We start from the raw sequence: 13640 nt of genomic DNA on the forward strand, positions 1-13640 counted from the left end.
GAAAAGACTTATTTCTACAAGTACAGAAGTCCAAAGCTGACAAAAGATCTCAAGCTATAAAATTAAACTTTATTCACAGAAGAATTTTGACAGAAATACTACCAGAAAAGGGTCTCACTTGCACATTTATTTCTTTCTGCTCACCTGTCGGGTACCTCACCTAAATGCAATCCAACAGCATCTGAACTCTAGAGAAAATATACTTATGAGGCACCTTTTTAAATTAAAAGCCTGCTCTTTTCTTTCATCTGGTGACTATATACTTGTGGTACGTCTTGTGTCCAAAAAGGCATACCTCTAAAAATCAATCATCTACAGATCAGTGTATTCAACTCAATTTTGTTATTTCCTGACAACTCAGTTTATGAGAACCATCCTTCCGCAACATATCCCAAAACAAAACTAAAGGCAGATAGCTTTTCAAATTTGATTTTTAGATGGATTGAAAATGTGACTGTTTATGGCAGAATAATAGTTTTTAAAAGTAAACTTTATTCTCACATAAAATCAGTACATTTTAGAAGTTATGCTTAGTTCCTAGGAGATGTTGTAAGTGATATCCCAGCCTTAAAATATATCCAAAAAACCCCAAGACACTGAAAAATCATCTGAAGTAATCAGGGCCCTCTGTAGTCTCTGCTCCCATCTTTAAATTCCAGACATATACTATCTTGTGGCATAATAATTCCAAGAAAAACTCCAAAATCCTGATCACTGAAATGTACTAAAATCTTGACTTTAGTCGAGTTGAGCTATCTTAAAAAATAACTCTTTCTTAGCAGGAAGTAAAACCTAGACAAGACATTTTCTGTGGTTAAAATTATCTACAGATTTTTTCCCCTAGTTTACCTTCCATGGTATTTTTTCACAATTACTGCCACAATAACTTAAAAGCAAGAGTTAATTGTATTTTTCTCCCTTCTCCTTTCCAACTGGATTCTTCATTTGTCTTTTCTAACGTATTGCTCATCATAAAGTTTATTGGCATCTAATAGAAATACTTTTCATGACAATAGAAAAAGTCCAAACTTCCAACATTATACTTAGGAACATCTTTCTAGATCACAAGGCTTATCACTGAATAAATCAATTAATCACTTGTTCCTGGAATAGTTTTATGAGCAAAACCAAGACCCTCTGTGAGCATTTTATCAAAAAAAAAAAAAAAATCCCAACAGCTCCAAAATACCGATATGACTGAAGTAACCGGTTTGAAGTCACAAAGGATGAATATCACACCTTGCTAAATAATAAAGTTGTTTCATCCGTCTACTGTTATGCTATTTTGATTTCAAATATTTATTCACGTGGGAGTAGGTAAAAACATAAAGCTTGATCTTTCCAAAACTGTGCTTGGAAAGGGTTATAATTAATTCTACTTGCACTTGCCGAGTTACCAGTATATTGGAGGTTGAGATGGCACTGACTAAATATAACTTCTTGCCCACATATTAAAGGGAAGGCAATGGGAATATGAGATATCGTATGTTTACAACATCTAAAATACCAAGAAATTTGGTGCTGCTTTAGGAAGAAAAACGCTGAAACAGATAATCAAATCCTTAACAGATACGTAGGATTAAAGGAGGTAAAACTGATGATTGACAGAGGCACTCACAGAGAAGCCACCTATAAAGGATCAAAACCAAAGGCCACCTTGTTGCCATTAAATCATTCAAATATGAAAACGGTGCTAACGTATACCACTGCTGCTCCTGCTGCGGACAGGGGAACTCTCTTTTTAATAGCAGTTTTGCTCACTTGTCAGAAGTCAACCTCATTTGCATGTTCAAAAAACAGATCAACAAGGCGAATATTAAATGTATAAGCAAAAGCTGTAATTTACAAACAGAACATCAAAACATTCAAACTCTATACGTGTCCATTGCCTCATTTTAGAAATACATAAAAAACCAACGTACCGTACAGAAACCAATTTTTTTTCAGTGTTACATAAGCAAAAAAATAATTGTGAACTTTCTGTTTAATACTTATATAAATCCCAATCACTTCTGTATCAAGACCAAATTCCTTATCGCCGCAGAACTGACAAAGACTCGTTTGGATGTCACTGAATTCCTCACTATCCATCTAAATAAAACACCTGAGGTGGAATTTGACGTACGGTCCTGAAAGCACTGAGATTTTATGGTGCCAAGCTGCTAACCAAACCCTCTGTCTGAAATGCAGAGAGCTCAGCATTCCGCTACTAGACTGTGCCACGGTCTCCTACATGTGACAGCAAGTCTTCCCCAAAAAATCGTACCCCTATTAGAGTACGGAACAGATTCCTCTTTTAAAAGCCAGCAAAACCCACTTTCTCTACTCCTTTCAATATTTTTTCCACACTTTGAAGTGCAGGTTTGGTTGGGGTTTTGTGGTTTGTTTTGGGTTTTTTTTTTGTTTGTTTTGTTTTGGTGTTTTTTTTTTTTAATAAAAAACATTGTGAAAATCATTCAAAATGTTGAAAATACTCTGCAATTATATCTGTCTGGCAACTGATAGACGTTTTGAAATCCCACTTTTGCACTCTATTCCTGCTTTTTTTAAATGTACATACGGAGAAATGGAGTCAGCCAAATTAACCTGTTTGTTTCAACTCTATTTATTAAGACAAAGTTGCTGTCGTTTTTTTTCCCCATGTGCTTTAACAAGTATAGTCATAAAACTTGAAAATTCTCATAGAAATTTCGTTTCCTAACGTTGTGATATTATGCTGGTCATATACAGGCACCCCAAAGTTAAATAAGCAACCAGTTTGTTCAGCAGTCCTGTAAATAGTCTCCTAAAAGGCAATAATTCATCTGACAAAACCATTTCTGATGAGATTCCTGCCATGTTTCATATAAATGCTAATGTAGATCCCCTCAAAAAAAAGTTAAGCAGCTCTTGGAAGACGAAGTTCACATAAACTTCAGCCACGCACTGAGCAAGGACAAATCATCCCCCCGCATCTCGTCTGCTGCCAGCATCCCGCGCAGCCCTCCATTCCGGCGCAGAGCGCAGCCCACGCCGTGCGCGCACACACACACACACACACACACACACACACGCACCCGCGCAGGTGAAGGCGCAGCGCAGCCCCCGCTCAAGCTGGCGCACACGCGCAGCCCCGCGCAGCCCCCCCTGGCCGCTGGGCAGTCCCTGCCGGCGGCTGTACAGCGGCGGCAGCCAAACCTCCCCGGTTGCGCCCCTCCGCGCCCCCTCCGCGCATCCCAGCCCGGGCGCAGGGTCGCTGTCGGGGGCTGTCCCCCCCCCGCCGCCGGGAAGCCCCCCCGGGCCCGCGCTGCCTCACCTGAAGGGCATCTCCCGCGCCTGCCATCAGCTGCCAAGATTTCATGGTCGGCTGCGAAGCGCGTCCTGCTCCCGCGCCGGGAGGGGCCGGGGGAGGAGCGGGGGGGGGGACACGCCACCCCTGCGAGCGGCTGCGGGCTCCGCGCTAGCTACAGCCTGCGCGGAAAGCGCTCCGCGGGGCCGCGCCGCCGGCAGGGCCAGCCGCGCCCCGGGGCCGGGGTACAGCGGGCTGCGCCCCGCACCATCCTGCCGCTCCGCGCCGCTCCGCGCCGCCCCGCCTCCCTCCGCACGTGTCCTGCCTCGCTCCTTCAGGCATTAAATCTGGAGCACATGACAGAGGAGGGCACCTTGCACAGTCCTCCGAGCCCGCACCTGACAACCTCCCCTAACTCGGGAGCGCCGAGATGTCCACGGGCGCAATGTCCGCGCTTCCAGTTACTCACGCTATACCTACAGTATTCAAAATGTCCGTGGGACGGTATTTATGACTTCCAATACGCTGCGCTCGACATACTGCTACAAGATGTTCAAGCCCTTCCGTGTCTTTCTTCTTTTTTTTTTTTTTTTTTTTTTTTTTTTTTCCCTTCCCTCGCTGTGTCCCTGATAGGCTTTGCATTCAATATGCATTCAATGAAGTCATTTTGTTTTATTTGGAGATAAGAGCAGTTCCACACTAGCTTCGCTAAAAAAACACAGCCTCGCGGGGAAAGGAAGGTGGGCAGATTATATTCAATAAGCCCTTTATGGAATGTCTTCACGTATGTATTAAATATTAGATATTTATTAAAATATTGGTGCTAAAGTTTATAGGGCTTCACTAGTGTGATCGATCCTATGCAAACAAAATGGTTCACGTTTTGATATGTAAAATATTTAACCAACGCATCTAACCAAAATGGTCAAGGTTTTGTTATGTAAAATATTTAACCAACGCATCTAACCAAAATGGTTCACATTTTGTTATGTAAAATATTTAAAAAACACATCTAACCAAAATGGTCAACGTTTTGTTATGTAAAATACTTAACCAACGCATCTAACCAAAATGGTCAACATTTTATTATGTAAAATATTTAACCAATGCATCTAACCAAAATGGTTCACGTTTTGTTATGTAAAATATTTAAAAAACACATCTAACCAAAATGGTCAACGTTTTGTTATGTCAAATACTTAACCAACACATCTAACCAATATTGTTCACGTTTTGTTACGTCAAATACTTAACCAACACATCTAACCAAAATGGTTCACGTTTTGATTAAATGATAATTCATTTCTTGTGAAATCCTGCACTCATTTTAAAATAATTACACTGTGAACGGAGTTATTTTTAAGACAAAAAACTGGCTGGATCTGAAGCAAACCCTAAACGTCTTCCATCAGAGATAGTAGCAATTAACCCATTCGTGGAGCAGAGGAAAAAAATGTGTTTGTCTCAGACTGACATTAAAAAGTGATGTCTTTCGCTACACCAAATCACTGCTTATACCCTACTAAATAAGTTCTTATTTCAAAGTACATCTGTTTACGCAACCAGAATTATAAACTGTAAACAAATAACCACTTATATTAAAGTGAAAAATTCTAAGGAATATCACTCAGAGGACTCTTCCAGTCCTATAAAACGTATTTTCATACCACATACATGCTCACAAAAACAATAGACGGTTCAGTAAAATACATTGCTATATTTATCATTATTTTGCAGTCAAAAATAAGTCTCAGAAAGAGACTTGTTAGTCTCAGAAAGGAGACTAACAAACGGATCTCTAAGAAAATTATTTCTATTAACCGTTCCCTTTTCACATATACAAGTCAAAGAATTCGCACCCATTTTTAGCAAGAGAGAGACGAGGTTTAATTATGTTCTATGAAAATATACAAAATAATATTAGATTCAGAACCTGATTTCACAGGGTATTTCTTGTTTTGAAGTTTTTAATGTAGTCATGCTCACTTTATTACCTGAAGGGAAAAGAAAACCTGGACAGACTATGGGACAATTAAGGCATCATAATAACCACAAGGCCTAAGTGTATCATTTAAATCGTGGAATGTCGCAAGGGCTGGCCTGACCAGTGGGGCTAATAGCCAAAATGGATCTCAGAGCTCACATTGGCTTAACGCATGGCCTTGACCAAATTATTCATCGCCTCAGTTTTCCCACTTGTAAAATTAGAATACTAATACTTACAGTGCCTATCTCCTATCTCTTACTTCTCAGGAGGGCTCTGAGGATTAATGACCCTACAGTGCTCTGAAAATGAATAAACACGAACTGCTAAGCCAGAGTTAATATGTTTCAGAGCATTAAAGCACTGAAATACTAGAAATTCCAATTAAACCACCTTGTGTGTCTAAATACGGAGGAACTAAAACACAGGGATTACGAAAACAGCATCTCCTATCATTTACGGTCAACAAAATACTACGGGCTGGCTGTTTTTTAAATCTGATTTTGATGTCTGCCCATTCTTAGTATTAAGCTCAGAATTACATTAAAAAATGGCACCAGCAGCAATTACCGCTGCTATTTTTCAAAAATACCTTGTTCAGGGCAAGGTCACTTAGAGTTAAAGCAGTCAGAAAACATTACCATTACCTCTGGCCTGTTGTTTCTCGCCTTTGCAGTACATATGGTCATCCAGTCAGAGGACCAGCAATTCTAGCAGATGCTACATGTGGTACTCAGTGCTGTTCTTGGGCATTGCAATTCCTTATTCAAGTAACGAAAGTGAGTTTAAGGTAATTAATTATCTCATTAGCAATAACTATGGGGGGGGGGAGGACTGGCAAAGAACATACTGCTGCAGAACAAGCTGCATCAGTCACAAAGTTGTGATAATGATTGGATGATCAATCAAAATAATAGGCCAAATTTCTATATCCAACTCAAAGAGGGAATAGTAAAGTTCCATTTCAGTCTATAGAATTAGCTTGGGAAAAAAAAAAAAAAAAACAAAAAAAAAAAACAACCAAAACCCAAACCTGTATACATTTATACATTCATTTTCACCACTCTCTGAACAGTGGATAATTTTAGTCTTCTGGTTGTTTCTTCCACCTTACTTAGGAACAAGAGATAAAATTCTTCAAATGCTCTAATGGTCAAATGATGCCCTGCTTGTCCTTGAGTCATTGTACGGAGCTTTGCAGAACCTTATCGGGGATGCCATCCCCTTGTTTGACAGCACGGACGCTTCAGCAGCTTTGTGTGGAACAGGACCCACTGGAGCAACAAGGTTAGCGGAGCAACACCGGCACCAAGAGTTAAGTTCCCTGTGAAGTGATCTGCGGGATGAGCAAAAGCTTGTGTGAGAAGTTGCAACAGGGAAGAACAGGTCTTGCTATGGCTCAGCTACCAGAGATCCTTGTCTTGATTTCCTTACACACACACATACCGTCATGGGGAAGACGCCTCTCTAACCTTTTTCTTTCCACTACGCTACACATTACTTAACTGAAATATTACCACCAAAGTCTCTGTAAACCAAGATTTCTACCTTTTTTACTTGAGATTTTCAAATAAATACTCTCAAAGAATTTATGGAATAATACAGAAGAGTGTCATCACATTACGTCTTGTGTTACATCAGAAGTTCTAAGGAAATGTAGCTGTTCATCTACGCCCTTACGCGCATTTCTTCTTTCAAAAGGGAGCTTTTTTTATTCTGAGTTTTCCACTCTACAAAGAAGATTACCTCACAGATAAATAGAGCAAAGTAACTAATTGTAAAGTAGGTGCCTTTTAGTGAACGGTGTGGCATGTCTGAGTTTTTTAAAAAACTGATCCCAAGGTATGTGTGTCGTACTAGAAAGCGTCCAGCTGAAAATCTTCAGCGTGTAATCGTTTAGTCTTAATGTCTTGAACTGAGTTTCTGTGCTATGGGAACTATTAAAAAGCAACACAATCTGAAGGAAAATGAAGATTGGCAAAATCCAAAATCAGGATCTTGAGCTGAAGGTAATTCTGCACCTGTACAGTTTTGAAAATATTTTTTTACACGATAGTGAAACGTGGTTTAATCTTTAATGCGTTTATATGTCGAACACATGGGGGCTCTCCATGCCTGACGGATTCCTGCCGAAATTATTTCTTTCTACATGCCATCTAATGATCCAGTAGTATTACAGAAGGTAAGCCTAATGAGGCACATTCAGATGGAAAAGTATCATGCGATTTATGATAAACATACTGCAGTTTTATTCCAAAATGGTTGATGGTTACAGCGTGCCAGGCTCAGGGAGATGACCGTCCTGTTAAGCAGCACATCATCGATCATATGTCACAATCCTAACAAGCCATTCAAAGCTCAAGGAAACCTAAATCTTGGGAATTTATAATGTTACACTGATGCGAAATATAATCTTTTGGAGACAATCTAAATTGTAAGGATTTTTGAACCTAAACTATCAAAAGAAATAGAACCCGAAAACTCGGGTTTTTCCTCTACCCAACAGAATTTAAAATGGTCTCCAGGGGCCAGATCCTGCAAGCCTCCACAATATTGCTAACTTCACAATGAGACCAATTACAAGAGTACACAAAAATAAGTGGGTTTAGCGTTAGGCCTACATAAGGAACGTCCAAAAAATCAGTGATATAAAGTACTGGGTGTTTTCACAAATCATTTTTCTATATATTCAAAATGTCAGTATTTTTTCTTTAGCCCATTGCTCACAAATAGTATCTATAACGAATTTGTAAATGTGACCACATCCATCTCAAATGCTATTCATAACATCAAATAGAGCTAATAGAAAACATTTTCCAGCCCCAAGACCACAGCTGTAAGCCACTGAGGGGTCACTGAGGCCTCCTATGAGGCACATCCGCTCAGCGGAGTCTGAATATGGACCTCTCACTATGCCTTTACTTCCTAAGTAAAACACAGGGAGTACGATCCCATGAGAGACAGGTGTGAGTCTGACACGTTGCCTGTCCATACAGGCAGCGATCGGAAGAATGAAAAGAGAACGATGGGCAAGTTACTTAGAGACTTCGTGACAATTTTTGGCCCAGAAAGTGGGCAAAGAAACAATCCTCCAATGCAAATCTGTGAGGTGTAATAAGATACAATTCTGTGGAGAAATTGGGTAAATGCGTATCTTTTATTCGTAGTTAATGACAAATAAGCAGCTGCATTTATTTTTACACAATCTACTTACATCTGCAGTTGCTCCCCTGAGTGCAAAATATCCCAATGATACTTTTGTCACTGACATCAGATGCATACTATATACTTCCTACTAAAATAATCCAAAGAGTTAAATATCTTTATAAATACAGGATGTAAAGCACCGTTGGCATTGGTACTTGACACACTTTAAACATACTTCTCATCATTTATCTATCACACAAATGCCACAACCTTGCATGCTATCAGGTGGAAGGAAGAGGATGGGACCACCTCCAGCTCGGTTACTGCCGGCCTTCTCTCCTTTAAAGTCATGTTGGCACAGAGAATGTCACAGCTTGTGGATGCAAGCAACCACTTGCTCCTGCTCATCTGTGGCACAACACAGTTGACTAATTAATTTTTTTAAGTATTCGAGATGTGACACTTTATATATGGGCTTGAATACAGATTATTAGCATTATAATAATCACAAAGCTGTTGTAGCCTCAAATTTGTCTTCTTTCAGCAAAGTTTCCCTGAATGTGCAAATGAACGATGCCGCTACGTATCTTGAAATAAACAGGCTCATTACCGTCATGACTAGTCATATATGCAGGCATTCAGAACGGTATTGATAGCATGCAGTAAGTTGTCAGATAAAGACAGGCTAAATAAAAGATACAGAACCAACTGCCTGCTGTCGTATCCAGGTGCCTTTGTATCAGTGGCATCCCAAAGCGGTGGTATGAATATCTCCCTCCCATCAAATGTTTATAGGTGGAAGAGATCTTCACAAGCTGCGAGGGCTTTCTTGGCCCAGTCCTAAAGACAGAACGGGTTTGCCAGACAAGAGTGAAAAAGAGAGTGAAGGGAACACGAAATCATCACAAAAATTCAAACCCAGCCAAAGCTGAGTGAGAGGTTCAGTGGAGAGATTGCTCACACAACAAAAGGCAATGATAACACAGGGAGACGGGCAAGTGAGCTGGCTGAAGTGTTCAAAATCCTTAAAATCATTGTTGGGTCAAGGGAAACATACTAATTAATTGATTTTTATTTTTTAAAAAATTAATTTTTTGCTTTGCATTCTTTGCAGGTTTTGGAAAGAACTAAATCAGTGTCTCTGGAGTCACTTCATACGTCACAGGCCACACTTCACCCAAAGCAAAAGGAGCAGCATGTGCCGTAGCAAAAGGGCCGCTCCTAGTCGCTGCTGGGAAACAAGGAGATTCCTAATAGGATCCCCAGTGCCGTTAAATTATACGGTTTCCTCTGTAGTGAGATGAAAAATACCCCACAAAAATAGATGGTCCTTCAGAAGGATTTACGGGGAGCAATGTTAAGTTTGTCATCCATCAGGGAATGTATACAGGGTATTTTATATCAACATCTATATATAATGTTTCCAAGAATAATTAGGGTATGATATTTTTAAAACCAAATTTCACACATTTTTCTGACAAACTGTTGTGGACTTCTGGTGTTATTTCAGCAGTTTCAGTTGGATTTGGTACGGTTGGAAATGTAAGGGGAAATCTGCAGTAATCAGGATGTGACACTCATTAACACTTTCACAAAATACCCACTGGATTTGCATAAAGTCTGCAAAGATACATTGGTGAATCTTTAATAGGAGATTTCCCTTGGTTTTACTCCACATTCAGCTCCATTTGCCCTCCCTCTCTCCTCGTCCCCCCCCTCCAGTGAGAACTGCTGTAAACAGTTCATAATAAAGTATAATTAAATGTACGGAATAACTAAAATATACATATAATTACCCAAAATCTTATCTAACTACATATATAATCTTGCAAATTGCAAATCTATTCCAAGAATTTACTCTGAAAGGGAGATAAATACTAATTGGATACAATGGCACTCCAAGTCACCTTAATAAATCCAGAGATTTCCAAACAAGGTTGGTTTTTTTTATGACCTATGTATAAAAAACATCCATGGCACAGCTTCATACAGCAGACTTTTTGCATGTAAAATATCATGAAGAGATTCCAGAAAATGGATAAACCCCCGAGGTGGCAAAATACTTCTCGCTGTGATAAACACAAAATTTTAAAGTAAAAATTATGTCACTATTAAGGGAGACATTTCTTGCTACTGCCAATTATCATACAATGTGGCAAGAAATATAAAAAAAATCTGGGTTATTTAAGTCTTCTTTCCGAAGAAGTAAGTTTCTCAGGAGTTAATATTTACTATGTATTTTTAGCTGAACTCTACAGTACCTATTTGACTACATCAACACATGCCATTACAGCAGACAATGCAGCATATAATGAAAAGTTCACAATGAAAAAAAAAATAAAATAGTGATGTTTTTCTGTTTTGAATTATTTGAAAAATAACTTTTCAGATTTTTAAATTCTCATTGAAGCTCCACGTTCTGCTGGTAAAAATGCTTCTTTTGGTTAGCTTTGATTTTAAAACCGAATTCTTGTACAAGAACGATCATGATACGGAGCTCAGCATTAATAGGGTATATTTCATTTTAGACAGATTTAGTATGAGATTCAGAATAAAACTTTCAAGTAAAATTCTTTTCCCTATCACAAATTCCTGTAAATACAGATAAATAACATTTCACGTCTCATATACTATACTCAAACCCAAACATTTGTGTCTAGGATAAGCTTTGAAATAATTTGACCATTGTATATGTAACTGAGCAGCTGTACCAGACAATATTTTATTTCACTTGCTTGCATTTTGAGCAAATTTATTGACTGAATGTCTTACTTCATTGCTCATACTCAACAGATCATTATCTCTCTCTGATATTCCACAGGCACATGAAAGGATTTTCTAAAGGAAAATACAACCTGAACGAGGGCCAGGATGCATTGCTGTAGTTTTACATCTGGTTAAACTCTCAGGCTCAGATCATCTTTATGTCTTGTTCATTACTAAGCAGTGGAAGTATGCCAGGAAGAAAAATACATAGAGGGGGTTTTATTGGTTTTCTGTATTCTTTTTAGACATACATTAGAACATCAGAATTTGGGGAATTTGGGTTTTCCTGCTGAACAACTGCGAATTGCACTGTCACCTGAAGCATAGGTACACATAATTTTTGAAGTTTTTGAAGTTGCCTTTCAGACCACTTTTTATTTTGGTTTTAATTAAAAAACAAACAAACAAACAAACAAACCACAAACAAACAAAAAAAAACCCACAACAACCAAGCTTGATGTATTTTTTTCTCTATAAGTAGAACAAAACTTTTTGGTTTTAGTAAGCAGAAATCTCATTCCAATGCTTTAATACTTCTCAAGCCAACTGAACACAAATCAACAGTAGATCCTGGTAAGTAAAAGCTCAAAAAATTTTCTCGCAGTCTTACCCATTTTTAATGGGTAATAATATCTATTTTAATTACTCATCATAATACTATTTGTACCCATATAAAAAAACACAACATGCTTAAAATAATTTCAATACTCATGACAGCAACAACATACTCTATGCCATTCCTCAAGTAATCTGAAGAATTCAGAAGTGGACTGTTAATGACAGCAAAGCACTCTGATATTTACTGGTTGCACGACTGCAAACGTTCCACCCAAAATTGTAGGGCAAGAAAAATATTAATCAAAAAAAAAACCCCATTATAGGCTTTCACAGTGTACTAAGCATCCTGACGTACTTACACGTGAACTTACTGACCTTGTGACCGAAGTGATGGTTATTATCAGTCAACCACTGTGAAAATAGTCTCTTAGAAAATAAAAAGACTTTTCTTTCACTAATTCAGATGGCACAATCATGACTCTCCTGAGCACATTTCTCAAAGCTGTCATGCATTGTTCACTAGGGGCCACGAAAACAAGTTCATCACCTATTTCACTTCTCGCTTCTCTGTCTCAATAGCATGAACCCTAGATCAAAACACATGCGTGCTACGTTGTCCCCTGAAAGCAAGCGATGCAAAGCTTACACGAACAGCCCTTTCCTGCCTTGCACCAGGCAAGGGGTGGCAGGCTGCCAACTGGGTGAAAACATAAATTTCAGAATGGAAAACCAGGAAAAGGCAGAGGACATCGTGTATTCTGGTGTTTCCTCACTCCCTGCACCTGGGGACGTTTTTGGTGGGCCGAGGGGACAGAGTGCCCACTGCCTCGCACGTTCCCGTACTGTAACTCAGTAATAACTCCAGTATGGATAAAATACGCTTCTATGACTATACGGTGATTTTCTGGCACACATCTCTTGTGTCTGTGGCAATTGCGCCTGCAGCATTGAAGGAAGTGTCAATAGACAAAACTCTGGGTGCCAGAAATTTGGCCCTGAGGAACGTGAATCAGTAGGAATTTCTTAAAATGCAGACAATATGGGAAAACAGACCAAATATTTTGAGGATGACAGAATCTCCTGGATACAAAGCTGGCACATAAGGAATGCGACTGGGCAGATACATGTTGGCAGGTAGACTGAGCACAGTGCTCAGTGCAGTCAGCTGCCAGGATCCTCTGAGGACTAAAACTCAGTCCAGGCAGAGGTCTATCCACATGCAAGAAATGTTAACTCCGATTTCTTGGGTATAAATTTAGACATCAAGGCTATGGACTCCTTCCCCCGCTCTCAGTGGCACAAAATGAAAGAACTTATTACTTGTAGGCTGACAGCTCTTTAACCTGGCAACGGAATGAAGATACCAGCCCACGAGTGAGGAGCATATATAGCTTATATACGTTATTTACGTAGCAAATAAAAAGGTGGCCTGTGTCAAATAGAGCCATATGCTCCACTTCCCTGTGTCTAACATAATCAGTACCAGTCACTAGAGAACAGTAAAGCCTGTGGAAATACAGAGAACAAGCACACTCCCAACTACCCAGCATATGAAACAGCGTTTCCAAGAGCCAGACTCTGCCTGTTTCTGCTCAATCTAGCACACGGAGCTAAAGATGTCACTAAAAGAGAGAGATTCTTCCAGATGAGGGCACTGGATTACACTTTCATCACAGTATTATGCTCATGTTCCTGCTCCAGACACCAACTTCTACCAAAAATGCTTTCCCAGAGAGAACAGGCTTCTTTTTAAAACCACGTGAAAAGTCAGCACTATTATTCCAGTCTACTATTTTTCCCCTCCTGATTTTACAATCATTGTCCCCACCACATGCCACCAACTTCTAGCACGTTCTGAGGTTCAGCTCAGTTGACGGCCTTTGCTCTCCTCACTTTTCTTCAAGAAAATCCTCAACC

At 39.4% G+C, this 13640-nt stretch overlaps 1 protein-coding gene across 24 annotated transcripts in view; it reads right to left on the reverse strand.

Annotated features, from left to right (window-relative positions):
* RBFOX1 (RNA binding fox-1 homolog 1) overlaps positions 1 to 13640 on the reverse strand; it is a 957841-nt gene that overhangs the window by 683062 nt on the left and 261139 nt on the right. For 3 of the 24 annotated variants that reach the window (XM_074918989.1, XM_074918974.1, XM_074918978.1), the window contains exon 1: positions 3296 to 3359. The exons of 19 other annotated variants lie outside the window; for them this stretch is intronic. Coding sequence is in view for 2 of the 5 variants with exons in the window: in XM_074918972.1 (XP_074775073.1) it covers positions 3296 to 3340 (45 nt within the window). In the remaining 3 variants the exon portion in view is untranslated. Of the gene's footprint in view, positions 1 to 3295; positions 4178 to 13640 lie in introns of those variants that run through there. 2 more of the 24 variants (XM_074918972.1, XM_074918966.1) reach the window with 1 other exon arrangement.

This window comes from Athene noctua, chromosome 15 (genome assembly GCF_965140245.1).
Source record: "Athene noctua chromosome 15, bAthNoc1.hap1.1, whole genome shotgun sequence".
Classification (NCBI taxonomy): Eukaryota; Metazoa; Chordata; class Aves; order Strigiformes; family Strigidae; genus Athene; species Athene noctua.